Genomic DNA, 27,806 nt, shown 5'->3' with positions numbered 1-27,806 from the left:
CCTCCAGTCTCCACACCCACCACCACCTGTGTGACTGCTAGCTGCAATGCTTGCTGGTGATGGCCTCCAGCAACTGAGTTGGGCTGAGGTTTGGACTGCACTCAGTGGGCTATCTCATCAGACATGCAGTGTCTAGGGAGCCCTCCACTACCATGAGTGGCCTGATTGACATATGTCTATGCATATTCTGTCACTCAGGCCCCTGTCAGTGTCTGACTATGTGATTTCTGATTCAACTGTTTCTTCACTAAATTCCTCCTCACTCTAAGATTGTGACCCTGATACCCTTTCCTCCTGTAGCCCCAGAACTTGCTGCAGGAGGATCCTGAGGCCAAAACTTCCACCAGGCAACATTGTTTGCTAAGGAGATTCTTAAAAAACAAGTTGGCTTTCTTGCGGCTCACCTAGGACTTTTTAAGCTGTTCTTTTTAATGGGGGAACGTGTAGGTTCTTGCAGGGCATCAGCTCCACCTGCGTGGTATGTTGTTGTGAACTGCCATGTGTGGGTGTGGTCCCTAGGAAGCTTCTTGAGCCTTCTGAGGATGAGCATAGTGGACACTTGCTCCAGTGACCAGTGGGTGTTACCCACTGCCTTATGTGCTGATCTGCCCTCCTGGGGCTCAGGACATATTAGAAACCTGCCATTCTCACCCACCACATACCAGTGTGAAAGCCTGGCTGGGAGTGCAGAACTCCAAGCCCTCCACTTCTTGTGGGGCTGGGCCACGTGAAGGGGGGACCCAGTGAGGACTGCTTTCATCTTGTGGGCGGCCATGATGATTCAGCCATCCAGCCTCCAGGGCTCTGGATACAGACCTGGTATTCCTTATTAACCTGCAAGAGCATCTTCTTGCTGTCTGGCCTGGAGATGGGAGATTGGATTGTGCTGGGCCAGGTTTTCAGGTTTTCTCAGAATACACAAGTGATAATGAAAGAGTATCATCACTCTCCTCATTGCCTGTGAGGCATATTGGTAATTCAGCCTCACAAAAAAATCCGAGACCGAAACAGTTGAAGCATCTGTTGAACTGATAGGGCTTGCAGCCCTATTTTCCGAGCACATCTGCACAGTATTGGTTAATGGTGCTGTGAAGAGGGTGTCCTAGCATTAGGCTGAATGAAGCATAAAACACATATTTTTCTTTCATTCTTTTAATGCTTTTAGGAGGAAAAGGTAGCTCATGTGTGCTTGTGAACGATTCCATTCATTAGAATGCCAGACATCTGCTCGTTCTGCAGCTAGAGGCCAGGTCCTTTGACCTCTAAGTGACTTTTAACATGCCTCTCATCCCATCAGCTTCCTCTCCTGGGTGTAGCCAGTAAGGATCTGGAGGAGGGTGAAGGATTGCATAGTGTGCTATTTGTTTAGAAAAGGAAGATGGATCCAGGAAGGTCAGAACTTGGCCTCTAAAGAAATAACTGACTTCCTTTCCTTCAGGCCTGACAAATTGGTAATAAATACTAGTGGAGTTTTCTCTGGGTGGGATCCCCATAATTCTAAGTAATCTCCATTAGGAGGTGAACAAACAGTTGTGATTTGTCTAGTGGCCAAACCCAGGAGCCCTTGAGTGCTTGGCCCAGGAAGGTGGGGTACAGTATGCTTAGCAATTGAAGAGTGACCGTCGGTCCATTTCCTTAGAGCCTCGGCATTCAGTTGTAAAGGCAAGCATAAAAACAAACACAAAACTCCTGTTCCTTATTATTGCTCAAGGGTAAGAGAGGAGAGAGTCATAAAATCATGGAAACTCTCATATACCTGTCAATGAGTGTCAGGCAGCGAGTGAAAGGTTCCCGTGGTGAATCTTCATTTCATAATCCCTGTTCCTCCACCTTGGGTCTTCCTAAGGTTTCCCCCCAAGAGAAGCCCCATCCCTTCCTCTGGTTTGATGATTTGGGAATGTGTGAGGAAATAAACTGGGCGAGCAGGGTGGCTGTGAGGTGCGTCCACGCCTGTCCATGCTGCGCGCTGCTCTCCCACGCTCCTGCTGTTCTCTGGGGGAAGCAGGCAGCTTTTCCCCCAAAATACTGATTGGGCGTGACTGGGACTGTGTGTGTGTCTGCAGTCAGGGGTTCCTGTTGATAGAATTAGCCACTGGAGCCAGCTCTGAGCATGCCTGAGGAAGCCCCAGGGGAGATGTTGGATGCAGAGAGGAGTCAGTGGTGGCTAGACTGCTGGCACCTCCTCATGGATTTGAGACCCCTTAGGATCAGATCTGATCCCAGGAATAATTGCAATAATTGTTTTGAAACATGTTTGAGTCCTTTATTATGTGCAGAGTTATGTGCTAGCCTGGGGTGACTGCCATAAATGAGGTGAAAGTGGAGCATGAGTAATTATTTGCCGTCTTAAGGTGTGTGCAAAGCACAGACTGCTGTGGGAGCAGCTAGTGAGCTGGTGGTCAGACCCAGGGTGGGAAGTCACTAACTTAAGAACTACTTCAAGCCAGACCTGATGTGTTAGCCTGGGGAGGTGTAGACATTGGTTGGGGAAGCAGAACAGGTACCCACTGTCTCCGGCCTAATAAACCACAACAGTGGGATCTTATGATGCCACTTAATGTATGTTGGGTTATCTTGGCCATATCTAATCTTAAAGAAAATCAGGTAAAAATTTTATTGATAGGTTTTTTTTGTTTGTTTGTTTTGTTACTGAGGATTTGAACCCAGGATCACTTAACCACTGAGCCACATCCCCAGCCCATTTATATATATATATATATATATATATACATATATATATATAAAATTTTTTTAAATGTTATTATTTTTTAAAAAAATTGTTTTTTAGTTATAGTTGGACACAATACCTTTATTTTATTATATATGTGGTTCTGGGGATCGAACTAGGGCCCTGCACATGCTAGGTGAACGCTCTACCACTGAGCCACAACCCCAGCCCCAATGTTATTATTTTTTTTATACCTTTATTTTATTTATTTTATGTGTTGCTGAGGATTAAACCCAGTGCCTCACACATGCCAGGCAAGAGCTCTACCACTGAGCTGTAATCCCAGCTCCCCACCCCCTTTTATTTTAATTTTGAGACAGGGTCTCATTAAATTACCTAGAGCCTCGCTAAGTTGCTGAGGCTGATTTTGAACTTGTGATCCTCCTGCTTCAGCCACATCCCGGCAATAGATAGATTTTTATTTCTGGAAGTAACATTGACTTCTGGTAAACAACACAAATGCAGATACTATATTTAGAAACTTTGTAAAGTGGCATTAAATGGATTGTAACTAAAATGTGGTTTTATTTTCTCTTTTTATTTTATTTTATTTTTTTGTGGTGCTGGGGATTGAACCCAGAGCCTTATGCTGAGCTATATCCCCAGCCCTTATTTTCTCTTTTTAATGGTTTGTTATCTCTGAGCGTCCTGAAATACTTTATATGTGTCATGTCAGGTATTGAGTATACATATAAATAAGATTATATTACAAATGTTTGAAGCATACAGATGTACTAGTGTGTATATACTTTCACAACCCCGAGCAGACAGACTGTCAGGGCAGGAGGTGCTATTTCTGCTCTTGGTAGGGCTGCTCCCTCCCCTGGGCGCCCTTGTCACCTGCCTTGAGTGCTACAGGCAGAAGGCAGAGGGCAGAGATTTTATTCCCCACTTAGAAACAGGGAATGGAGGCCCACCCAGAGGAGATAAGCACTTTTCCAAGGTCAAAAGAAAATCAGGATCAGGAATGGGATCCAGAGGGCTCTTCTTGCTCCCTCTGTTTCCTATGGGAGAAAAACTCATCTTGTTGACTTTAATAGTTTGCCTTGGAAGCTGAATTTTCATTTTCTCCCTCTAGAAATAAAATAAGTTAATTTTTTATTATGAAATATTTGAGGCACATTAAAAAAAATATATATATATATACACACACACACATACATGTACATATACATATAATATATACATATATATACACACTGGGGATGAACCCAGGGGTCCTTAACCACTGAGCCAAACCCCCAGCCTTTTTTTTTTTTAACATGCTTTTAGACACAGGGTCTCATTGAGTTGCTTAGGGTCTCGCTAAGTTGCTGAGGCTGGCTTTGAACTGTGATCCTCCTGCTTCGGCCTCCTTGAGGTTAATGAAACAAATGTATAACCATTATTCATTTTGAGATTTTTTTTTTTTTTTTGGTACCATGGATTGAACCCAGGGTTGCTTAACCAGAGAGCCATATCCCTAGCCTTCTAAATTTAATTTAATTTTGAGACAGGGTCTCACTAAGTTGCTTAGGGCTTCACTTGCTAAGTTGCTTAGGCTGGTCTTGAACTTGTGGTCCTCTTGCCTCAACCTCTAGAACTGTTGGGATTACAGGCATGTACCACCATGCCCTGCTCACTTTCAGAATTTGACACAATTATAGTTACATTACACATTATATTACATTATGCCCCTTCCATGCCCACCTCTGATCCCATTCTCTTTTCTGTCTAGAGGTGACCTCTGGACTGAATTTGTTTATCATTTCCATGCATGTTTTTATATTTTCAGTGCATATGCATGTATCTGTGAACAGTATATAGTATTGCTTTATATGGGCTTCACCTTTTTTTTTTTTTGGTTGTTGATTTTTTAAATTTATTTTTTATTCTAATTTGTTATATGACAGCAGGATGCATTATAATTCATATTACACATATAGAGCATAATATTTCATATCTCTGTATAAAAAGTATATTCACACCAATTCATGTCTTCATACATGTATTTAGGGTAATGATATCCATCTCATTCCACCATCTTTTTTACCCCACACCCTCTCCCTTCCCCTCCTAAACCTTTGCCCTATCTAGAGTTCATCTAATCCTCCGATGTTCCCTCTCCCAACTCCACTATGAATCAGCCTTCTTATAGCAAAGAAAACATTTAGCATTTGTTTTTTTGGGATTGGCTAACTTCATTTAGCATTATCTTCTCCAACTCCATCCATTTATCTGCAAATGCCATGATTCTCTTTTATTGCTGAGTAATATTCCATTGTGTGTATATATATATATATATATATATATATATCTCACATTTTCTTTATCCATTATTCTTTCTGAAGGGCATCTAGGTTGGTTCCATGTTTAGCTATTGTGAATTGTGCTGCTATAAACATTCACGTGGCTGTGTCCCTGTAGTGTGCTGTTTTTAAGTTCTTTGGGTATAGTCCGAGTAGTGGGATACCTGGGTCAAATGGTTGGGCTTAACCTTTTTAAATGATGCTATCCTGAATGTGTTCAAGCATTTTTTTTTTTTTTGTACCTAGTATTGAACCCAGGAGCATTAACCACTAAACGACATCCCCAGCCCTTTTTTATATTTTATTTTGAGGCAGGATCTCGCTGAGTTGCTTAGGTCCTCGCTAAATTGCTGAGACTGCCCTTGAACTCATGATCCTCCTGCTTCAGCCTCCTAAGCTGCTGGGATCATAGGCGTGCGCCACCGCTTCTGGCTGCATCTTGTATTGCTTAGTGTCATGTAAAAGTTTTACAATTGATGATATACTGTATGTCTCCTTTTCCCAATTTACTTTCAATGTCTATTTTTGAGACTTTTTCATGTTCATCCTATTAACTCTTATTAATTTAAACTGCTGTGTGCTCTTACATTGTGTACATACTCCACAGTTAATTTATGCATTCTTCTTCTTCTTCTTCTTTTTTTTTTTTTTGGTGGTGTTGGGGATTGAACCCAGGGCCTTGTGCATGTGAGGCAGGCACTCTACCAACTGAGCTATGTATCTTGTCCTTATGCATTCTTCTTTTGATGGGAACTTGGGTTTCTAATTTTTCAGAATAACTTTATCTCTGAACTTTCTTTGAAACGACTCCTTTGGCGCTGGCGCACGTTTCTCTAGGCTCTAAGTTGCATGCTTTAAGCTGCGTGTCTACCTTGGACTGGAGTTACTAGGTGCTGGGGTATGTGCACCTTGTCATCTGTAAGACTTTGCCAGATTGTCATCCTTGATGGCCATACCTTATCACACTGCCATCAAAGGTGTTTGTAGGTTGCCACTGTGCATGCCAACCTTTTGTAAGGTCAAATCTTCACAGATTTGTAAGTTTTAGAGTCTGTTTCCTTCCTTAGTAATTTCCATTCACATCGCAGGCATTGGGGCTCAGTTTAAAATTAACCCATTTTCTAATTCACCTTATCAAACGGCTCTTGTTGCAGAGTTTTTCAGAGTGAAGTTGACAGCTCTCATTGTGAGCCTTGTGCTCGACTGCTGGCTGCAGCTGAACCATTTGTACAGTTTTGGCTGGGGGTGGCTGCCAAGGAGGGCTGGGGACAGCTCTCTATAGTCCCTTGCATTCTAGGGCGGTGCCTTTAGACTTTTCTGGGAATTAAATGCACTCATACACTTTCGCTTCTGCGCTCTCTCTCTTCCTGGGTGGATCGATCCTAGGCAGAGAGGGCTTATCTGTCCCTTAAATGTGCCCAGCTCTGTTCAGAGAAAACCTAAGCCAACAGCCTTTCTCAGGCTATCTTCCGTAAAAGGAGAGGGTGGCTGCACCCCCCACCCCCTCCCTGTGGCTGAGAAAACTGAAACGTGAAGTCTGCACGTTTGCAAACAGAAGCTGAGCTGTCCTTGTGCAGACAGAAAACACCCTCGAAGATTCACCTGGAGTCCATGCCCATTCCCATTTGGGGCTCCAGGTGCTGAGACCTGCCGGGGATCTAACAGGCAGGGAGGATTGCATGCCTACTGTGTGCCTTTCCTTTTTCTTATTGGGGCTCTTGTTTAATCATTAGTAATAACGAATAATAATCGAGGCCAACCTGTAAGATATGTCATATTTACTGCCATGTATCCTGCTAAAGGCATTATGAGCATTAGCTTGTCTAATCCCTATAGGGTATTGAACTCAGGGTCACTTAACCACTGAGCCACATCCGCAGCCCAGTTTTGTGTTGTATTAGAGACAGCGTCTTACTGAGTTGCTAAGCACCTCACCATTGCTGAAGCTGGCTTTGAATTCATGATCCTCCTGATTCAGCCTCCTGAGCTGCTGGGATTATAGGCGTGTGCCTGTACTCCCGGCTCCCCAGTACTTTTTCATACTTTATTTTAGGGCCTCGGTAAGTTGCTGAGGCTGGTTTTGAACTTGAGATCCTGCCTCAGCGTCCTGAGCTGCTAGGATGACAGGCATGCGCAACTGGCTTCTACTTTATTTTCAGTGGGTCTGTAATTCACATGAAATGAAATTTCCCATCTTAAAGTGTGCAGTCAAGTGGTTTCTAACACATTTGCAAGTTTGTGCAACCGTCTAGTTCCATCATGTTTTCATCACTCCAAAAAACGAATCCTGTACCCATTAGTAGTCATTCCCCATTCCTCCCTCCCCCAGCTCCTGGCATCCACTGATCTGCTTTCTTTTTTGTGCATTTGCCTCTTCTGGATGTTTTGTATAAATGGAATTGTACAAAATGTGGCCTTTCGTGTCTGGCTCCTTTCCCTGGGCCCACAGTGTTCAAGGTACAGCCACCTGTGCATGTGTCGGTGCTTCAGTACTCCACCGGGGCCACATGGCACATTTCATTTGTCCTGTCATGGTTCGTTGATGGACGTGTGGATTGTTTCGTCCCTCAGCTTTCCAAATCCTGCTACGGTGAACATTTGTGTGTGTGTTTTTCATGTGGACGTGCGTTCCTGTCTCCTGAGTAGATGTGTGGGAGTGGAATTCCCAGAGAGCTCCTGCATTTAACCCTCATGACGAAAGCATCATCTCCACTCAGAACTGAGGAAACCCAGGCCCCCAAGTGGTGGCGTGCCCTGTTGATCATAGTTCACAGTGACAGTGACCAGAGTGCTCCTGCCACCCCCCTGACTCAGAAACCCGCATTCTTTCCATCATGTTACACTCAACTCTTTCATTTTGCTGTTTAGGGAGATATCCAAAGGGGGAAAGACTGGGCGGGGACAGGCAGAGCTGGCTCAGGGTCATGCAGGAGCCCTGCTCCTTCCCAGCACCGGCTCCGTCCCTCCGCCCTGTGGCTGTGTTGGTGGTCCTCTCCACTTGGGAAGGTGGGATATTTTAAGTCATTTACAGTGAGATGGAAGGGATTTGCTGTTTTTCAGATTTCTTCCTGTTCCTTTTTCGTTTGTCCCCTTTTTCATTTGAAAGAGGACCCCCAGAGAGGACAATACTTAACCCAACCCCCACTGTCAGCCTCACTGGCCATGCTGTAAATAATTAGTGGCCTCACCCATTGATTGACACATGGGGCCTGCCTTCACTGGAGACCTCATCTCTCTGATGGATCCTGGTGCCTTCCAGGACCTTGTCTGAGTGGGCATGGTAAGTGGAGGAGACCCAGGCCACTGCTGTGATGGACACCACGTCACCTTTGCTCAGATCTGTTCCATTTACAAAATGCTTGATTTAGTAAGATGTTTGATCTGGTTGAATCCTTCCAGTGACCTTGGATGTAGGTATTTTTTCCCTGCCTCTTACACAGGGGACAGGTGAGGCTTAGAAAGTGGTGTTGACGTGATCTCGGTGATCAGAAAGCAGTGGGCCTCCTTGACACCAGTGGGCAGATGTCACTGTGCATGGAGAGCTAGAACTATGGTCCAGGGCTTCAGAGTCTCAAAGCCATTGATGGGATTTATGGCACGCTACCCCAAAATATGACCCGCTGGCATTTGGAAAGACAGCAGAAGCCAGAAAGTCACTACCACCTTGCCCCGCCCTTGTCCCTGAGGCAGGTCATAAAACCCAGGAAGGATTTTTTTTTTTTTTTCTGACTTTCCCCTGAAGTCTTAAGACACAGCTTCTTTTAAGATCTGGAGGAAAGGAGCCCCTCCCCCCCACCTCTGAAGAAACAGGGACACCAGACAGAATCTGAACAGGCAGGTGTTGCTAATCACCCCCAGTTTATTACCAATGGATCAGACCCCCTTTGAGCAATTATAGTTCTCCACAGTGGTCCTTATCTTCACCAAACCTGGCATCAAAACTGCACCGGTTTACCTGTTTCTTGGGGTCTTCCTGTCCTTATTAAGGATCCTGTGTTATATGAAACTTTAATTTGTGTGCTTTTCTCTTGTTAGTCTGTCTTTTGTTCTAATGACTTCAGCCATGAGCTAACATGGGAAGGAGAGATGTCTCTTTCCCCCTGCACCATATTCTGCATTATAGTGACTTCGCAGGTGAAACCGTCACCCAAGGCCGCCGCAGCGGAGATGTATCTGAAATGCCAGAACCGTGCTGGCCAGCGCAGTGGCCACCTGCCCCATGTGGCTGTTGATCATTTGAAATGTGCCAAGTCCGATTTGACATGCACTGTTGAGTGTGAAATTCACACAGGTTTTCCAGAACTCAATGTGACCAAAAGAATATACAGTAGCCATTGATGATTTTTAAGTATTAATTGCATGTTGAATCGTATTTTGGCTGTTGGAAAATTAAAAATTACCTTATGTGGTTCATATTATATTCTGTTGGACAGGAAACTCTGCTAGACAATGAATTTGATGGTTCAGAAGCCTGAACAGAGACACACTCTATTTTTTATTTTATTTATTTATTTTTGCAGTTCTGGGGATTGAACTCAGCCTCGTGCGTGCTGGGCAAGTGCTCTACTACTGAGCTACTTCGCTAGCCCAGCCCCCTGCGTTTACAGCAGTGGGTTCCTAAGGGTCTTTGGGCCTCAGTTTCCTCATCTGTAAGGAGGCTGGAATCCATGATCTCAAAAGGACCCCTCCAGCTTGAGTAGGTGTTGTTAGGTGGTCATCAAACTCTGTGGGCCTCTGTTTCCTTATCTGTCAAATGGGATAAATGATTACTACCTTGTTATCTACCCACTTATCCAATTTAGAGAATGGACATGGAAGTGCTTAGAAAGTGTACAGAGCTGTGCCGGGTGTTGCTGTCACTCACTCAGAACACACCTGAAGGCACCTTGAGCAGCCAGGTGAGGGATGGCAGCTCTCTGTATAACCAGAGCCCTGAGCCTAGGCAAGGATCCTGGGTGCCATTCTGCCTCTGCTTCTGTGTGTGAGAGCTCACGGGCCCTCTGCATGTCCATATCCCCTGGTCGAATGGCAGATCAGATACCACCATGGAAGCATGTTGCCTGCATTCTGAGGAACCCAAAGTGCTCTGGAGCTGGTGTGTCCGCCACTGAAGGCAGGAGGAAATATCCATGTTTGACACTTGCCCAGAGTCCTGGAGGCAGTGCAGCTGAACGAGGCCCACGGGCTTTGAACTTGGGCCTGGTCCACCCCCACCACTGTCGTACCTGGGTCCCTCAGCACGAGGGTCTGGTTTTCTCATAGTGAAGGTAGGCCTGTCCGCACTTCTGATGTCCTCCTTTTGCTGGGGGGGCCTGGGATGTTGGAATTGTGAATCTGGAGGCCGGCCTCCTCCCAAGCTTCTACATGGGAGGCTGAGAATGAAGCCTGCAGTTCCTGCCCTGCCACATTCCAGGGCTGCTGCTTCCCCTTGACGCATGGCAGCCTCCAGTATTTTTAGCTGGTTCAACGTGACAGCTTTGTTCTCTTCCTGGACTGGGGCATGGCCACTCTCACCCGCCTGGAAGCTCATATTAATGGGTGCCAAGGTCACCTGGAGGACCTTGGGGCTGACCTCAGGGCCTTATTGGCAAGAGGAGTCTGAGAAATAAGGCAAGGAACACCGTCGGCTTAGGCCTGTGCTGCCTGGTGGCTCTGTACTCGGGACAGTTCTGCTTAACTGTGAAAGCTGAGGTTCCTCTTATGTAAAACGAGGTCACAAATGGCCAGCTTAGAAGCTGTGCAGGTTTGCACCAGGGCAGGGTGACATGCCCAGTGTGAGCCTGGCCACATTCTCATTCCTAGAGCCTCAGTGTCCTCATTGGGAATGGGGATCTTGCGTTCCCCCCAATGGTTTGTGTGTGAACAGTTGCATGAATGGGGGCTGTGGGGGTTGGGGGGCTAGTCCACAGTCTTTGAAAGGGAACAGTCGAGATGCATGGCAGTGTGATAACAGGTATGCCTCACCTGGGAGAGGAGCTGAGAGGGGAACCACCTTGGCATGGCAGGCGAGTGCCTAAGGGGTCTTTTTTTTTTTTTTTTTGCTTTGGTGATGTTTGTCCTGAGTCTTTCACTGAGGCGCCTCTGCAGTGGAATTTATTTCCCCGAGAACACTTCCTTAGGGGACCTGCAGATAATTTAGCAGTCTCCTGCAAGCTCAAATATGGACATGAGAATCCTGATTATCTTTAGGGCCCCTCCTGCCCTTCTGGGCCTCTGCCAGCAAGGGGGATGCTTTGAGGGGAAGGAAGGGGTTCCAGGAAGGCGCCGGACTCGCCGCACCCCAGAGAGGGCCTGGTGTTGGGGGTAAGGGCTGGGCCGTTTGGGGAAGAGGAGTCATTAGGCCTTATCTGAGCCAGCAAGCCCTCTGAGACCTTCCTGGGCTAGGCGTCCCAGAGGTCTCCCTCCCGCCCAGCAGAGGAGCCACCCAGCTCAGCCAAGGAGCACCACGTGGCACCATCCTCAGGACTCGGGGGCACTCAAAGGGCCCAGGAGGCTTGGCCCCTGCACCCTGGGCACTCGTGGTTTAGCAGGCGCCCGGGCCATGCATGTGTCCCTGCAGCACCCAAGAAAGACACACACCACAGTGAGTGCACTGGGGCCCACCGACTCCTCCATGGTGGGCACCTAAGGCCGAGGGGATGCTGAGGAGAGGAGCGCACGGTGTGGGCGGGGCGGATTATGGCAGCTGCTCTGCAGAAGGTGAGTGTGGAGGGGGCTTTGAGAGGAAGGAAGGTCAGAGAGGCCGTTGGAGGGTGGCTCTGTGAGGAGAGACCATGAGGGTGAGGAATCAGTGTCGGGGCCCTGGGCAGCACACCAACTCCTGGGAGTTGCTAGTTGCTGCCCAGGATACCTCCCTGTGGCCATCTCTTCCCTGCTCAGAGACTGGCGACCAAGAGCAAGACAGAAACTAGTGTCCCTGGCTGCCACCGCAGCAGTGAGGTGAGCCTGGGTAGCTGGAGGAGCCCCGTGCAGGCAGGAAGAAGAGTCCAGAGGCCCTGGGCGGCACCATCCTCAGTGGAGGGCCTGTGGGTCGGGGCTCAGCTTCCTTCCCAGGGTCATTTGAAGGGGAACAGGATCAGGCAGCAGCCTGATCCCAACTGGAGGCTGAACGAGCCCTCCTGTGTGCCTTCTGTGTGGCACCGGAGCCTGGAGCTGTGGCACTAATGCCTCTCACATGCCTGTGTCTCGCTGCTCCAGGAAGCCCCCAGCCTGCTTCTCCCTGGCTTGGAGGAAGGAGCACAGGACCAGGAATTGGGGACCTTGGTGTCTGCCCCAGTTCTCTCACCAACCAGCAGGTCACCTCTGCCAACTGAGCAACCTCTCTGACCTCCTTGGAAGTGACAGTGCCTGCCTTGCTTCTCCAGATAGGACGGGAAGGACCGGTAGGTGAAAGTGCTGAGCAGAGTAGAGGCCTCTCTAGATCAGGTCACCGGACACACCCACAGACCCTGAGAAGACCGAGGTGCTGCCCGGATGGCACAGCCAGAAGCCAAATGCAAGTGTCTGCATTGTCCCATCTCTGTCCTGACAGCCAGGCAGGCGGGGTCTTGAGGAAATCTTAAATGTGACTCTTAGTGCAAGCCTTAGAGGCAGTTTGCAGAGGAAGTAGGAAGGTGGAGTTACGGAGCAGGTGTCTGTGATGTGATTCCAGTTTTGTAAAACAAAATTTAAAAACTAGTATGTGTATGTGTGAGTGTTTAGCTGGGAAACTGGTCCTACCACAAAGCTCTTTTGGCAGGGACATATACCTGGGGGGACTTGGGGGGAAATTCATCCTTCTCTCTTTTATGCATTGATGTGCATTTGAATATTGAAATAAGTATATTACCTTGATTGTTTATTAAAAAAAAAAAAAACAACAAGAAATCAGTGCAAATGTTTCAGAGGAATTTTGCCAGAATCTTCCATTTGCCATGTTTCAGGCACCTAACTGTAGTTTTCTCTTCTACAGAAATGGGTCAATAGCATTTGTAATAGATGCATTTTAAAGGCATTTATGTAAAAGACATTGGGGACATATGATTATGTGGCCCAGGGGTGAGTTAGAAAATGATATCAATGCTTATTTTGCTCTAGGCACATTATTAAGGTCCTTCCCATATCCCTCGTAGGTAGAGTTATTATCATCTCTATCTTATAAAGTGAGGAAAGCAAGACTCAGAGAGATTGAGTAACTTGTCCCAAATCACACAGGTGATAAGTGGCAGGTCCTGGATTTGAACCCAGCTATTTTTGTCTACCCCTCCCCACCCCCCACCCCTCACACCATTCTTTCCAACTCGTGGGAGAGAGTGGAAATGCTCAAGGAGAAGCCCCAGAGAGGGGTTACAAGACCTGGAATCTGGACCCTGCTGCTACTTAAAAACCATGTGACAGAGCATGACTCATGGGTTTCAGTTTCCTCTCTGAAATGGCGATAATGCCTTTCTCACCGATCCCAGTGACAGGAGTAAAGGAACTAGCATATTCAGATACCTGCTTCTTGTCTGGCACTTGGCATCTGTGAGCTCTTTTCATCTTTTTCTGTGAAGTTCAAACGGGGTAGAGCGTGTGACAGTCTAGAGTGGGAGCGACAGAGGCTCTGCGCATTAGAGTGGTTATGAATGGTAGTAGGACCTGCTCTCGCCTGGCTCAGTCTCCTTGGAAAGGGAAGTGAATCTGATGTTGAAACATCCGCTCTGCCCACAAGCTAACAGCCTATTTAACTCTTCTCTGTGGCTCCCCAGCTCCCCGGCTTCCTTTGCAAGTGAATGTTTTGCTCAGAAAGTTCACTGGAGCCAGGCGTGGTGGCGCACACCTATAATTCCAGTGCCTCAGGAGGCTGAGGCAGGAGGATGCTGAGTTTATAGCCAGCTTCAGGGGCTGGGGATATAGCTCAGTTGGTAGAGGGCTTGCCTAGCATGCACCAGGCCCTGGGTTCAATCCCCAGCACCACATAAGAAATATATCTGCACCTGGGGTGGACTCAGCAACACATTATGCACTTAAAAAAAAATACAAAATAGAGCTGGGGATATGACCCCGTGGTTAAACACCCCTGCGTTCAATGCCTAGTCCCATAAGTTTATTTGAGAAACTTGTGCTGAGCAGCTTCAGTCCCGCCTGTTGCTCTGCCTCCTTGACCCTCACACAACAATGGCTGAGAAGGAGTGAAATTTTCCATGGCCGTGCCCCTTTCCTGGAGGTGACAATGCCTGGTTGCCAGGGGTTACTGGCACGCCTGCCACCACCAGCCAGCTCGCCTGGGCATGTCCAGTCTTGAGTTTCTTTCTTGTGCACATTCTCTAGGGACAGGAGGTGGGGCTGGGGTTGGCACCGCAGTGTGTGTGAGTGGAGCCCAGGGCGGGCCGGTGGGTTCTTGGCTGGACGGCTCTGGGCCAGGGACCTGGCAGAGAGAACACAGCCCCTCTGCCGATGCCTCCTCCCCTAAGAGCTCGGAAGCTGCTGAGAGCTTTAAGGCCCTCTTAGTCTACAAGAAATTCTATATATACATATTTTTTTTGTACCTGGGATTGAACCCAGAGGGACTTAACCACTGAGCCACATCCCAGCCCTTTTTGTATTTTACTTAGAGTCAGGGTCTCGCTGAGTTGCTTAGGGCCTTGCTAAGTTGCTGAGGCTGGCTTTGAACTTGTGATCCTCCTGCCTCAGGGAGCTGCTGGGATTACTGCACTTGGCATGAGCGGCATTCTAAGGGGAGAGACAGAATGGTGGAAATGGGAGTGAATGTGTATGTGGTGGGAGGAGGGGGCAGAGGAAAAGAAAACATCTGGAGATCTGTAGAGAGAATAGAAATAGGAAAACTGCAAGGGCCGTGGACAAAGCTCCCAAGCCCTTGGCCCCTTCCCACTGGGGTTCTTAGAGCAAATGTGCTGGAGTGATCCCCTGACTCCTCCCTCCCTCCCTCTACCCACCACCCATTCCCACGTGCATGGGCGTGGCCAGGCAGGGTGTTCAGTGTGGAGCTGGTGCTCCTGGGAGTTTCTGCCGTGTGCCTTGACTTGTGCTGATGCTTCTGGGCCATTTAGCGCCTCACAGTCCATAGGGCACGCATCTGCCGAGTCCTGTACCAGGAGTTGCCTGGCTTGAGGGGCTTGTGATGATGCATGCACCTGAGCAGGTGGGGCTTCCTGCCGCCATGACAGCTGGTGCCTGGGCTGCCTTCGAGTCCCATTCTGCTTTTCCCCTGGGGCTTCTGGGCCCTTGTAGGGTGGGACTTAGCTGTCTCACAATGTCAGCGTTCCTCTGTGTGCTGACCTGCGCCTTGAGTGAGGAGGCAGGTGGCTGTGGAGCTACGGAGAGCTCTGCCTTTTCTCCCTGTCTGGCTAGAAAACCCCAAAGCTCTTCTTAGCTCAACTCTTCGCAGAGTAGGAGCAGGACCTCGCTGCCCTGGCTGTGTGCTTTGAACCAGTCCCTTAGCGTTTAGGAGCCTCTGTTTCTGTATCTATAAAATGGGGCTTAGGAACTTCTGTCTGACAGGGTCATTTTGAAAGTTAGATGATATACTGGATGTGAAAGCACTTGATAAGTAAACATAATTATACAGTATTGTTCCAGCAGCCAGTGTGTAGTTCCCCTTCTGGGCCAGGCAGCTGGGGGTGGGGATTACAAAGGGCTGTTCCTGGGGAGCTCACAGAGGAGAAGGGCGTGTCCACGATCCCGAGGTAGCCTGAGGAGTGTGGGAGTGACAGTGCCCGCAGCCTTGAGTGGCAGTGTGACTTTTTGCAGGGTCTTGCTCCTGCTCAGCCGTTGTCCATCTGGAGACCCCTCGGTCTCTCAGGAGCACCATCTTATCATTGGGTTCTCATTAAAGACGTGCCCGGACTCACCCTGCTTGGGATCTAGTCTGAATTTGTTTATACGGCTCTTCAGGCTCTGCCAGATTTAGCTCTTGACAGTTCGACCAGTGACCTCAGTACACTGTCTGCTTGATCCGTGTTGAATAGCAGGCACCCAGTAGGCGCTTCTCTGGGGAGTGCTAGGGAGCCCAGGACCTTGTGCATGCCAAGCAAGCAATCCCCCACCTTGCCACACCCAGCCCCCTCCCATTAAACACTTTCCGAGAGAGTAAGTGGGAAGGTCCTATGAAGGAAGCACAGCCAGTGACAGCCCAGGGGCCTGAGGTTAAGAGAAGAATGGGGGACCCAGGAAGAGGAGCAGTTTGGGTCAGCTCTGTGGAAGGGTGTAGGGGTGTCTACTTGGAGGTATGGGCATGTTGGCCCCAGCACATGGGCATGGGGGCTGTCTCCATATATTCTGAGAGTGGGGTTAAGGTCTTTGTGCTCTGGACCCATCACCCCATGTTCTCTGAAGGTCCTAGTCCCTTGGCTACCATTTTTCTTTCTAGATGTCATGCCCAAGGAAACCCACCAGTACAAGTATCTCATGTTAATGATAGTCGCTGATGTTTAGTGAGCACTTACTGTGTTCTAAGTGCCTCTCTGTCTCATTTGATCTTACCAAACCCTATGAGTTAGGCTCTATTTATTATATCAGGTTTTCAGTTGAAGAAATGGAAATTCACACAACTTTTAAGTAAGAGAGTTGGGACTTGAATCCAGGTGGCTGACTCTGGAACCCTTGTTCTTAACCTCTGTGGCACTGCTGTCCTTAAGGAGCCAGCCACCTCTCACAGTGGGAAGAGACTCGAGGTGTTCCTTGCGTGGGAGGAGACTTGCCTCCGTGGTGTCCTGGGGGACTGACGGGCAGTTTCTATGTCATATTCAAGGGCTGGAAAAGACGGTGGAATTGTCTAGTTCATTTTGCGGTGAGGAACAGGGGCCCGGAATGTTTGCAAGCCTGCTCTGGATGGTATGGTTGATGGCAGCTGAGTGGCCTCGTATTGTGTCCCGTGCCTGCAGGAGCTGGATTGTCTTGGGTCCACAGGTTCCTCACCCTGCCCTGTCCTCCATCGAGGCTGGAGCTGATAGGACTTTCCACAGCCGCAGCCTCACTCTCCTTCCCTCTCTCCTCCCCCAGATTGATAAATATCTCTATACCATGCGGCTCTCCGATGAAACTCTGATAGATATCATGACACGCTTCAGGAAGGAAATGAAGAATGGCCTCTCCCGGGATTTTAATCCAACAGCCACGGTCAAGATGTTGCCAACCTTTGTAAGGTCCATTCCTGATGGTTCAGGTGAGTCTCTCACCCGGAGAATTGGCTCTGAGGGCTGAAGGTTCTCTGGAACCGTCCTGCCACCTCTGTGAGTTCATGCATTCATTCATTCATTCATTCACTCATTCACCTGCCCGTCATCTGTTCTCCCATCTGCCCATCCACTGGTCAATCCAGCCATTGATTGACTGATTGATTGGTTGACCCATCCATCTGTCTGTCTGTCCTCCTATGTCTACTGAGCATTTACCATGTGCCAGGCACTGGGGTTACCACTTTGGACAAGGCTGACCTTCCCTCATTGGTCTGTTGGTGTGGTGGCTTGTGATGCTTTGAAAATATCGTGTTTTGGATTTGGTGGAAAGCTCTGTGGGTTGCTTTTATGTCTCCAGAAAAACCAAAGGTTTGTTTTAGGAGAATCTCTCCATCAGGGCACCAAGCCCACCTCCCTCCCTGTGGAGCCCCAGAAAAGTAGCAGTCCTAGTGGCCAGGTGGGTCTTAGACCCAAGTGGGGATTCGAGTTTGCCTTTGAACTCGTCCCCTAGATGCTGAATCCAGGCAGCCTCAATGTAGAGAAATGAAGGATGCAGAATTGAAAAACAAAGTTATCCTCTTAGTCTGCGTCCCTGTGACTCATGCTGCTGAGGGGTGCCCTGAGGATTGTCAGTGCCCCTTCCCAGAGGATGGCATCAGCCCCTCCCTTGGCTCTGGTCTGCTCTGTGGATTGTCTGTCCAGCCAATCCTCAGTGGTTGGTTTGCAGAGGTGGGTTCTGAGCCTTGGCACTTCACAGAAACCCTGTTGGTGCACTAGGCTGGAGTCCACCTGCTGCATGTCATGGGGAGGGAGGTCACGAGGAAGTCAGGTTCCTCTGGTGAGTGCACACCTGGGAGTGCATGACCTTCACGCCCCACTCTTGTTCCTGCTCTGGGGGCTTTTGTTTAAAGCAGCTTGTGTGCAGCCTGCAAAACAGACGCCAGGAAAGCCGCAGGTGTTGCTGTCATGGGCTGGAGTGGGAGAGTCCTGCTCTGCCGACAGCTGGCCTGTGGAGCTCCCGGGGCAGTGTGGGACATGGGAGGGGTGCATGCCGTTTGCTGTGTGGCTGTGGATGGGCTTTACCTCGTGCACACGCATTGCCATTGATACCTGTGACCTTTCTTTAGCTATTCAATAACAGACTGTCCTTTTGTTTACTTGTAGGTATTGGTTACTAGCAGTTTAGCTTTTTAAGAAGTCCTGAGTGGGTTCTGGTCAGCAGTGTGACCTGAATCTGGTGTGCCCTGGGTGTGTTCTCATGCCTGGGTCTAGGGGAGGTAGACCTTCTAGATTAGTTGCATGTTTTCCCAGCCCTGGATGGGAACACAGGAGCCTTCCCAGGACTAATGGATTGGCTGAGAGAAGTGGTGGAGGAGGGGAGCGCTGTGGGCCGCCCCAGGGGAGCTCCTGCTTGGGCTTGGCTTGGGAGATCTCCAAAGGATACCCGATCCCGGCATGCACCTGGTCCTTTGTGAGCAACACATGGAAAGAGGAAGAGCAAGGTGCCTTCCCACCAGCTTGGCTCCCAGGGTTCTGAGTCAGTAGGGGGCCTTCTCCCTTATTCTTCCCATCAACCATTTCCAGGGTCGAGGGTCTCCAACTGTGCTAGTAATCTAGCCATTTGCCCCCTTTGTTGTCCCTCAAAACAAGGCCCAGAACTAATACTCTTTTGGGAAATATATCTTCTAGTTCCCTCTTAAAGCTTCACAGTAGAGCCAGCGTGGTGGTGCACGCCTGTAACCCCAGTGGCTGAGAGGAGGCTGAGACAGGAGGATCATGAGTTCAAAGCCAGCCTTAGCAACTTAGTATGGCCCTAAGCAACTTGGTGTCTCTAAACAAAATACAAAAAAGGGGCTTAGGATATGGCCTAGTGGTTAAGTGCCCCTGAGTTCCGTCCCTGGTACCAAAATAAAAAAAAAAAAAAAGAAAGAAAACATTGTAGATATAACTTACTAAAGGGCCTGAGAGCCCTGCAGGACAGAATCCTTTAACTTAACATCTGCTGTCACAGTTCATCTATTTTGAAACACTCATTCTTTTGTTAAGTTTGACTATCTCTGAAATCAGGAATATTTTGTTTAATTATTGCACCTCTAGTTGTTATTGGCCGCAGTTTTTCTCTGTTAATGTTACCTCGAAATAAAGATGTTTCTCACAATCAGTGACTTAAATATGATGAGCATGTGGTTGTCAGCCCATACTGGGGACACTGTCAGAAGGCTGTGGAATTGGAGCCCGTGGCCTGGGCCCTTCTTTTGAGCCTCTGTCTCCTCCAGTGCTGATGGGTGCTGTTTAGGCCTCTCAGGAGCACCGACTAGTATGGAGAGCGAAAGAAGAGAAGGGGCAACACCAAAACTCTGAACCCGAGGGACCGACCCAAGCCCTGTGTGCACAGCAGGATGGGTTCCTGGAGCTTGTACTGAGGACGCCAGTCACTGGACTAGGCCCACACCAGTGACCTCTCCTTAAATTAATCACATCTGCAAAGCCTCCATTTCCACAGGTAGGGACTTGCTAGGACTCCAACAGAGCTTTTAGGGGAACAATGCAATTTAAAACAGACCCTATAGCCTTTCTCCCTGTGACTGCTCCTGATTTTCATGGATGGGCTCAGTTCATAGGTCCTGGGGCCCACACTCTGCTTGGAATGGTCCCTGCAGCCACCAAGACATTGCTACTAATGCGAAGGTCTCAGATACCTGACCCCAGTGTGATCCCTGCCCCTTTGTGAAGGAAGGGGCTTCCCCCACGCTTTGCCCTGGCTCAGGGTTCATCCTCCAAGAACCAAGAGGTCTCCTGGAGTGATCAGAGGCAGGTCTCTTTACTCGGATGCTGTGTGCTGGTCCCTTTTTGAAGCGTTAATCACTGCTTCCACTGTAGTAATTAGTCAGCAACAGAAATAGTGATAATCCCAAACCACAGAAGGACAGATAGAGCTCATTGGTGGAAAAATGCTCCAGCCTGTGAGGTGAAGTTGGGATTTCCAAGGCAAAGGAGGAAACAAACCTTTCCCCTCCCACTGACCTTGACCCTGGTGGAATGGACTCAGTTTTGGAATGCTAAGGATGCTTCAGAAGGATGTGTGAAAACCTCTGATATATACATTCTGATATGTATCAGCCCATTTTCCCGCTTTGGCCATTATGGACAATAGTTTTTTTCTCGGTACACTTTGCCGGTACACTTTGCGACTGTGCCTCATTCATGAAACCTCCCTTGTTATCTTCTCTTAGTTATCACTAGGTCTATTGTAGCAAGCTAACTTAGGGTGTATAAAGTTGGGCATTTCTTTGTTTCTCGTTTATGGTTTCTAGCATGTTCTTTACCAAAGGAGAAGCAAGCAGATATTTACTGGAAGTTTTGGGATGTCCCATTATCTTTTTTTTTTTATGCAAACTGAATGATTTATATTGTGGTCATAGTTATTTTGGGGCCCTGAATATAAATAGTCCTGTGTTCCAGCCAAAGGAAGAAAAAGTCTTCCCTTTTCTTCCTGTGGTGTTAGGTTGTCTCAGTTTTTCTGCCTGGAAAGATGGTTGGCGTATCCCAAAAGGTGCCTCCATCTGAAATCTGCACACCTAGTAGTGTTCTGGTGTGTTTTTTTTTTTTTTTTTTTTTTTGATACTGGGGATTGAACTCAGGGGCATTTACCACTGAGCCACATCCTCAGCCCTATTTTGTATTTTATTTGGAGATAGGGTCTCACTTAACACCTCACTTTTGCTGAGGCTGGCTTTGAATTTGCAATCCTCCTGTCTCAGCCTCCTGAGCCTCTGGGATTACACGCGTGCACCACCGTGCCTGGCTTCTGGTGTTTTTTTTTTTTTTTTTTTTTTTTTAGTTATAGATGGACACAATACTTTTATTTTATTTTATTTATTTTTATGTGGTGCTGAGTATCCAACCCAGTGCCATACACAGGAGAGGCAAGTGCTCTACCACTGAGCCCTAGCCCCAGCCCCTCGGGGGGGTTTTGATGAAGGTGTGGAACTCTTGCCAGGGGCTGGATTGCAGTAGCAGGGAATGCCGCTGGAGCTCGTTGGCAGCGCAGGGCAAAGGTAGGCACTTCATGAAGGTAGATTTCTGTTTACCCAGTATTCCAGTGCAGGCCCGCACTTGAGAGACATCTGTCCCTGTGTTTGTTTTTCATTATTTGCTGGTAATAATGGCTATCGTTAGAAAGGAGAGAGTTGCCAGGGCCCTTCAGAATGTTTTGTTTAATGAGCCTTCTCTTGAAGAACTGTTGTCCTGGCTCAGTGGGAATGGGAAATGTGGGGAGAAGCTGCAGACAGGAGGCCCCAGGAGCCAGGAAGGCGTTTTTGAGACCCCAGATTTGAAGAGGAAGTTGGAGGAATGTCCACTGCTACAGAAAGAGGTTTAACTTGTCGTTAAAGGGGAAGAAGTAAATATAACAGAAATATAAAATGCTGGATCAGTCTCTGGCGCTTCCACTCGCTGTCTGTCTGTCTGATCTTGGGGAAGCCACTTCCCTTCTCTGAGTCTCCATTTCCTTATCTGTAAAATGGGCCTGAGGGCTCCTGCTGTCTCATGACCAAGTGAAAATGCTTTGGAAACTGTCATGTACTGTGAGAATTATAGGGGGTCTCATCATCAATGTGGCTTATAACTGGCTTTGTAAGAATTCCTGGGGGGCCTTTCCTGATCAGTGTGGATAGTCAAGAACCCCTCTCCTTGGTCCTAGGTGTGTGAGCCAGTCCCTGGAGGAAGGGTGCAGGATTTTTAGCAGCTCACTGGCCTCTCTGTGATGTTATGGGAGAAGCCTATCTTACCTGCACCCGAGCACCCCACCTCTGAGCTAGCCACAGGAAGTGGGGTGAGCTTCCAGGCTGCAGTGTTGGTTCCTCTGTAATGGGGTGACTGTCCCCCTTGGCTGTGAATTGGGATCCAACCTGAAATAAAAGGGATGATATGTTCCCTTTGTTATAGAGGGAAAGTGGGTATTTGGGGAGAACACCTTCCCTAAAAAAGGAATATTGGACTCGAGAGCCTTCTGGTTGTTGCTGAAAGAATTTAAATCAGTTTAGGCAAAAATGGGAAAATTCTAGGTTGGAGAAGTCTAGTGTCTGATGGCTTCTGGGTCCGGGAGCTCCCGTGTCTCTCCCTCTGGCAGCCCCTGTCCTTGTATCGACTTTACTCCTGATACCTTCCCCTGACAGTGGCAGAGGTGATCCCTGAAACCCTAGGCTGATATCTCTCTCTCTCTCTCTTTTAAAAAATTTTTAAAGATGGACACAATACCTTTAATTAATTAATTAATGTATGTATGTATGTGGTGCTGAGATTCTATCCCAGTGCCTCACACATGCTCGGCAAGTGCTCTGCCACTGAGCCACAGCCCAGCCCTGGGCTGACACCTCTTATACCCTAGCTAGTGATTCTAGCCAGAGAGCTTCCCTAGCACCCCTGATGGCTCCAAATGCCCCTGGGTGACTCTTGATGCCCTTGGTTTACATGCTGGTCCTCTTGCAGCCGCAGCAGGTGATTAGCCCCACCCCCAACCCCAGGAAGCGGCTAGATATTCAACCAAGTTTACCAAAAATCTTGTGGACCTTTCCAAGGTCATTCTTTGTGTCCTCTAGGAGCCAGCCGTCCACCTGCTGATTGCCTTCTTTTTGTGGGGCTGGGTACTCAGGAAAGGAAGGCTAGAGGTCACATTGCCTTTCCCTCCAAGTTGCTTCTCATCTAACTGAGGAAGATAAGGCAGACACATAAAAAATAATAAGCATCGCGCAGGCCTGGCCATAAACGAGGCATTGAGCCTGTTTGGTTGGAGTTTCCTTATCCATAAAACCCGGGAGGTGAGTTAATATTTGTCCAGTGTTTCCTAAGCTATAAAAGTGACTTTCAGAAGAGCTGCAGCCACCCTTCTTTAGCAATCACAGAGCGTGTCTCAACTGGGGACACTGCTCAGGGAGGGGTCAGAAGCTGAGAGAGACCCCTCCTGACTGCCTTCCGAGGCTGTGTACCAAGGCCCCTCTGAAGCCCGTCTCGCCGCCTGCTAGTGTGTGAAGCATCTGGTTTGTAGCTTTGTCCTGGCATCTTATAGCCACCCTTTCTGCTCTGTCCCTAACTCCCTGGGACCCCGCTGACCTGGGCTTGTTTAGAAAGGCTGAGCAGACCATAGACATGTGGGCCAGCCCCATGTACCTGCCTTGCCTGGGCTCCTCCCTGGTCTCCAGCCAGCTGAGCTCAGTTTTTACTTATTCTGCTTTAGGCCTGGGAATCTCTAGAGGTTCCTGGAGGAGAAGCTGAAAACTCTTAGCTGCTGTGTCACCCTGGGCACTGATGAATCAGCAGGACTTTCCAGCCCCAGCACCTGGACCTTGAGTGACAGGAAGCCTGCTTTGTCTAATTTATCCGAAAATGAGAGCAGGCTGGTGACTGAGGCTTCCCATGCTATTTTGAAGTTCTGATGAGGCTGGGGATGCGCTCAGTGGTGGAGCGCTGGCCTAACCTGTGCAGGGCCTTGGGTTCCTTTAAAAAAATTGAGGTTATGATGAAAAGCCAGTGTAAAACATGAAACAGAACTTACTTAAATAAACATTCAATGGTGAAGGAGTTAATTAAATAAAAATGTTAAAATGAAAAGGTCCCATAATGCCATCCTGGCAGAGGATTCACTTTGGTGAATTCCCTGAGCCTCAGTGGTTTCTGGTTGTTTACCCGATTGAGCTTTTTCATTATCTTCATTAAAGAGCAAAGCCAAACCAAATGAAAAGCCTCAAGGAATTGTGGCTGTTGAGGAGCCCCAGAAAAGAATCATAACCATTATTGTTATGCAGAAATCTCACTCTGGTCCTGTGCTTGGGGATCTTTGTCCTTGCGATCTATTGAGGAAGCAGAATTCGTGGTTATGAATTTGGGCTTTATTCACATGCTGACATTGCCACTCACTGGTTGTGTGCTTGGGCAAGTTACCTAATCCCTCCCTGCCTTTCCTTGCTTATCTGTAGAATGGGCATCATTCTCCCATTCATTAGGCTGGGAGGATGAAAATAAAATGATGCATATAAACTAGTTAGTGATTGGTAGAGAAAGGCCCCCAAAGTGAAAACTGATGGTAAAATAAAGTGTTTTGCATGTGGTGGCGCGCGCCTGTAATCCCAGTGGCTCCGGAGGCTGAGGTAGGAGGATCGAGAGTTCAAAGCCAGCCTCAACAACAACAACAACAACAACAAAAAAAAACCAAGGCACTAAGCAACTCAGTGACACCCTGTCTGTAAATGAAATACAGAATATGACTGGGGATGTGGCTTGGTGGTTGAGTGTCCCTGAGTTCAATCCCCGGTTTGGGAGGTAACTGAGGATTGAACTCAAGGGCACTCAACCACATCCCCACATCCCCCGCCACCATGTCGACAGATGAAGAGTTTTTTTATATTCTAGTGACTCACCTGCTTGATAGGAGCCACTTTGTACTGAATTCAGGTTTTTAACCTGATGGTGTTATAAGGTCCATGAGGTTAGGATTCTAATGGGAAACCTAGGAAAAACCTTAAACTGATTTGAATAATTGGGGATTTGGAGTTTACACTGGGGGTGTGGCTCAGTTGTTAAAACATTCCTTGGTTCAACCCCCAGTACTGCAAACCAAACCAAAAGAAACCCTGTCATGTTAAAGCCAGACGGAGGATCACATATTATATGATCCCATTTATCCGAGACGTCAGAATAGGGAACTTTATTAGTGCTTGCTGCGGGACGGGGAGTGACTGCTAACGAACACAGGGCTTCTTTTGCAATGATGAAAATTTTCTAAACTTTGTAGTGATGGTTGCATACCTTTGTAAATATACTGAAAATCACTACATTTTAAAATGGATGAATTGTTTGATACAGGAATTATATTTGAATAAAGCTGTTTTTTAAAAACCAACCAATGGCATAACTGCTTCTTGCTTCATGAATCACAAGCCAGATGTGCCTTTGATGAGGAACAGGCCACTGATCCCTGTGGTCAGGCAGCTAGCAGAGTGTCCTGGGGGCTGGGCGCGGTGATGCACGCCTGTCATCCCAGTGGCTTAACAGGCTAAGGCAGGAGGATCACAAGTTCAAAGCCAGCCTCAACAACTTAGCAGGCCCTAAACAACTCAGGGAAACCCTGTCTCTAAATAAAATATAAAAAAGGGCTGGAGATGTGGCTCAGTAGTTAAGCGCCGCCAGGTTCAATCCCCAGTACAAAAGAAAGAAAAAAAAAAAGCAAGCTGTTCGGGTGCCAAGGGCAAATGCTGAGAATTCTTAGTTACAGTCCTTCCCCGTGGAACTTGAGAGGGAGCCGTGAAATTAGTGCAGGAGTCCTTCATCCCTTCACACCTTCATTGTTGAGCTTTTACTATGTCAGAGCTCACAGCTTAGGTCAAATACAGAGTATGTCAGCGGGATAAAAGAGAATACTTTTTTTTTTTTTTTTAACAAAAAGCAACCGTTACTTACCAAAAAAAAAAAAAAAAAAAAAAAACCCAAGGAACCCGGGATATCCAAAAACAATCTCAAAAATGAACAAAGTTGGAGAATTTTCACTTCTAATTTCAAAATTTACTACAAACAACAGTAATCAGAAGTGAGGGGCACTGGTAGGGGGCAGACATAGCGATGGATGGGACCAAAATGAGAGTGCAGAGCCCAACTCCAGCCTTTACCATCAATCGTTTTTTGGCAAGGGTGCCCAGACTATTCAATGAGGGAAACAACACATGGCATCGAGACACTGAATGTCCACAAACAAAAGAGCCAGGTTGGACCCTAACTCACACTATATACAAAAGATTAACTCAGAATGGATTAAAGGCCTAAATGAAAGCTGAAACTATAACACTCTTAAAAGGAAATACAGGTATGGATTTTTGTGACCTTGGATTTGACCATGGAGTTAGATACAGACCCCAAGGGCATGAACAACAAAATAAAAAGTGAATAAATTGTACTTTATCAAAATTAAAAACTTAGTGCATTAAGATGCTATCAAGAGGGGCTGGGGTGGTGGCTCAGTGGTAGAACACTTGCCTAGCAGGCATGAGGCACTGGGTTTATCCTCAGCACCACATATAAATAAATAAAATATTAATATTAAAATATTAAAAATATATTAATATTAATTTTTTTTTTAAAAAAAGATGCTCTCAAGAGCCGGATTTGGTGGCACACACCTGTAATCCCAGTGACTTGGGAAGCTAAGGCAAGAGGATCCTGAGTTCAAAACCAGTCTCAGCAACTTATTGAGGCCCTGAGACCCTGTTCCAAGAAAAGGGATGGGGGATGGGGATGTGACTCAGTACTTAAGCACTCCTGGGTTCAATTCCTGGTACTGGGGGAAAAAATGCTGTCAAGAAAGTGAGAAAACAATCTACAGAAGGGGAGAGAACATTTTCAGGTCATAACTAGAATATTTAAAGAACTCACAGCTCAACGTTAAACAGACAATGCAATTGTGAAAACAGGCAAAGGGGAAAATAAATAAATAAAAATGGATAAAAGATCTGAACAGATACATCTTTAAAGATATACCAATGGCCAATAAGCATGTGAAGAGGTGCTTAATATCCTTAGTCATCTGAGAAATGTAAAACAAACAAACAAAAAACAAAGTCACGAGTGTTGCTGAAGATGTAGAGAAATTGGAAATGTCTTACATCACAGATGGGAATGAAAATGCAGCTGCTTTTGAAAACAGTGACCATTTCTCAAAAAGGTAAACATGATCTGTCATTTGACACAGCAATTCTGCAGTGACTACGTGTGTTCACACAAAACTCATGTACACCAGTGTTCATAGCAGCTTTATTCATGAGAGGCAAAAGGTGTAAGGTGCCCCGTGTCCCTCGGTGGATGAATGGATAAATAACATGTGCTACATCCAGACAGCGGGGCATTATTTGACCCCAAAAGGGAATGAAATACGAATACATACAGCAACAAGATGAGCTTCAAAAACATTTTGCTCTTAGTGAAACCCTGTCTCAAAATTAAAAAAACAAGAAACAAAAAACATGGAAAAGGCGGGGCTGGGGATGTGGCTCAGTGACTAAGTGCCCCTGGGTTCAATCCCTGCTACCAACAAAACAAAACACGTGCTCCCCCCGCGCCCCCCCCCCCCCCCCCCACACACCCCTGAGGTCCAGAAAACCAACCACCCAAACATTTTACTAAGGGAAAACACCAGTCATGAAAGGCCACATACTCTATGATTCTGTCCATGTGAAATGTCCACAGTAGGAAAGCCTGTGGAGTCAGAAAGCAGATTGGTGGGAGATGAGGACATTTGGAAGTGATAAAGGGTACTGAGTTTCTTTTTGAGTTGAAGAAAATGCTCCTAAAACATTGTGGTGATGGTTGCATGACTCTGAAACTACTAAAAGCCACTGAATTGTACACTGTAAGTGTGTGAATTATGTGGCCTGGGAATTACATTTTAATGATGCTGTTATATAAAATATGATAATAATGGCCCTTCTCTGGGTAAGTGAGATGCTTCAAAGCAGTCTGGTATTGACTGTCATGGGACTGAGGCTCTTTTTTGTTTGTGTGAGTGTGTGTGTGTGTGTGTGTGTGTGAGTGTGTGTGTGTGTGTGTGGTATTGCTGGGGATCCATCAAACCCAGGGCCTCCTACATGCTGG

The 27,806-nt window shown here is 47.4% G+C and overlaps 1 protein-coding gene across 1 annotated transcript in view; it reads left to right on the top strand.

Annotated features, from left to right (window-relative positions):
• Positions 1-27,806, top strand: part of Hk1 (hexokinase 1) — a 72,025-nt gene that overhangs the window by 1,723 nt on the left and 42,496 nt on the right. The window contains exon 2 of the mRNA XM_046419665.2: positions 16,996-17,158. Coding sequence (XP_046275621.1) covers positions 16,996-17,158 — 163 coding nt within the window. The remainder of the gene's footprint in view (positions 1-16,995; positions 17,159-27,806) is intronic.

Source organism: Marmota monax, unplaced genomic scaffold, assembly GCF_021218885.2.
Source record: "Marmota monax isolate L192 unplaced genomic scaffold, Marmota_monax_Labrador192_F-V1.1 WCK01_AAM20220418_F8-fsc00019, whole genome shotgun sequence".
NCBI classification, from domain to species: domain Eukaryota; kingdom Metazoa; phylum Chordata; class Mammalia; order Rodentia; family Sciuridae; genus Marmota; species Marmota monax.
Note: the sequence above shows the minus strand (reverse complement) of the source record. Positions and strands in the feature narration are given on the sequence as shown.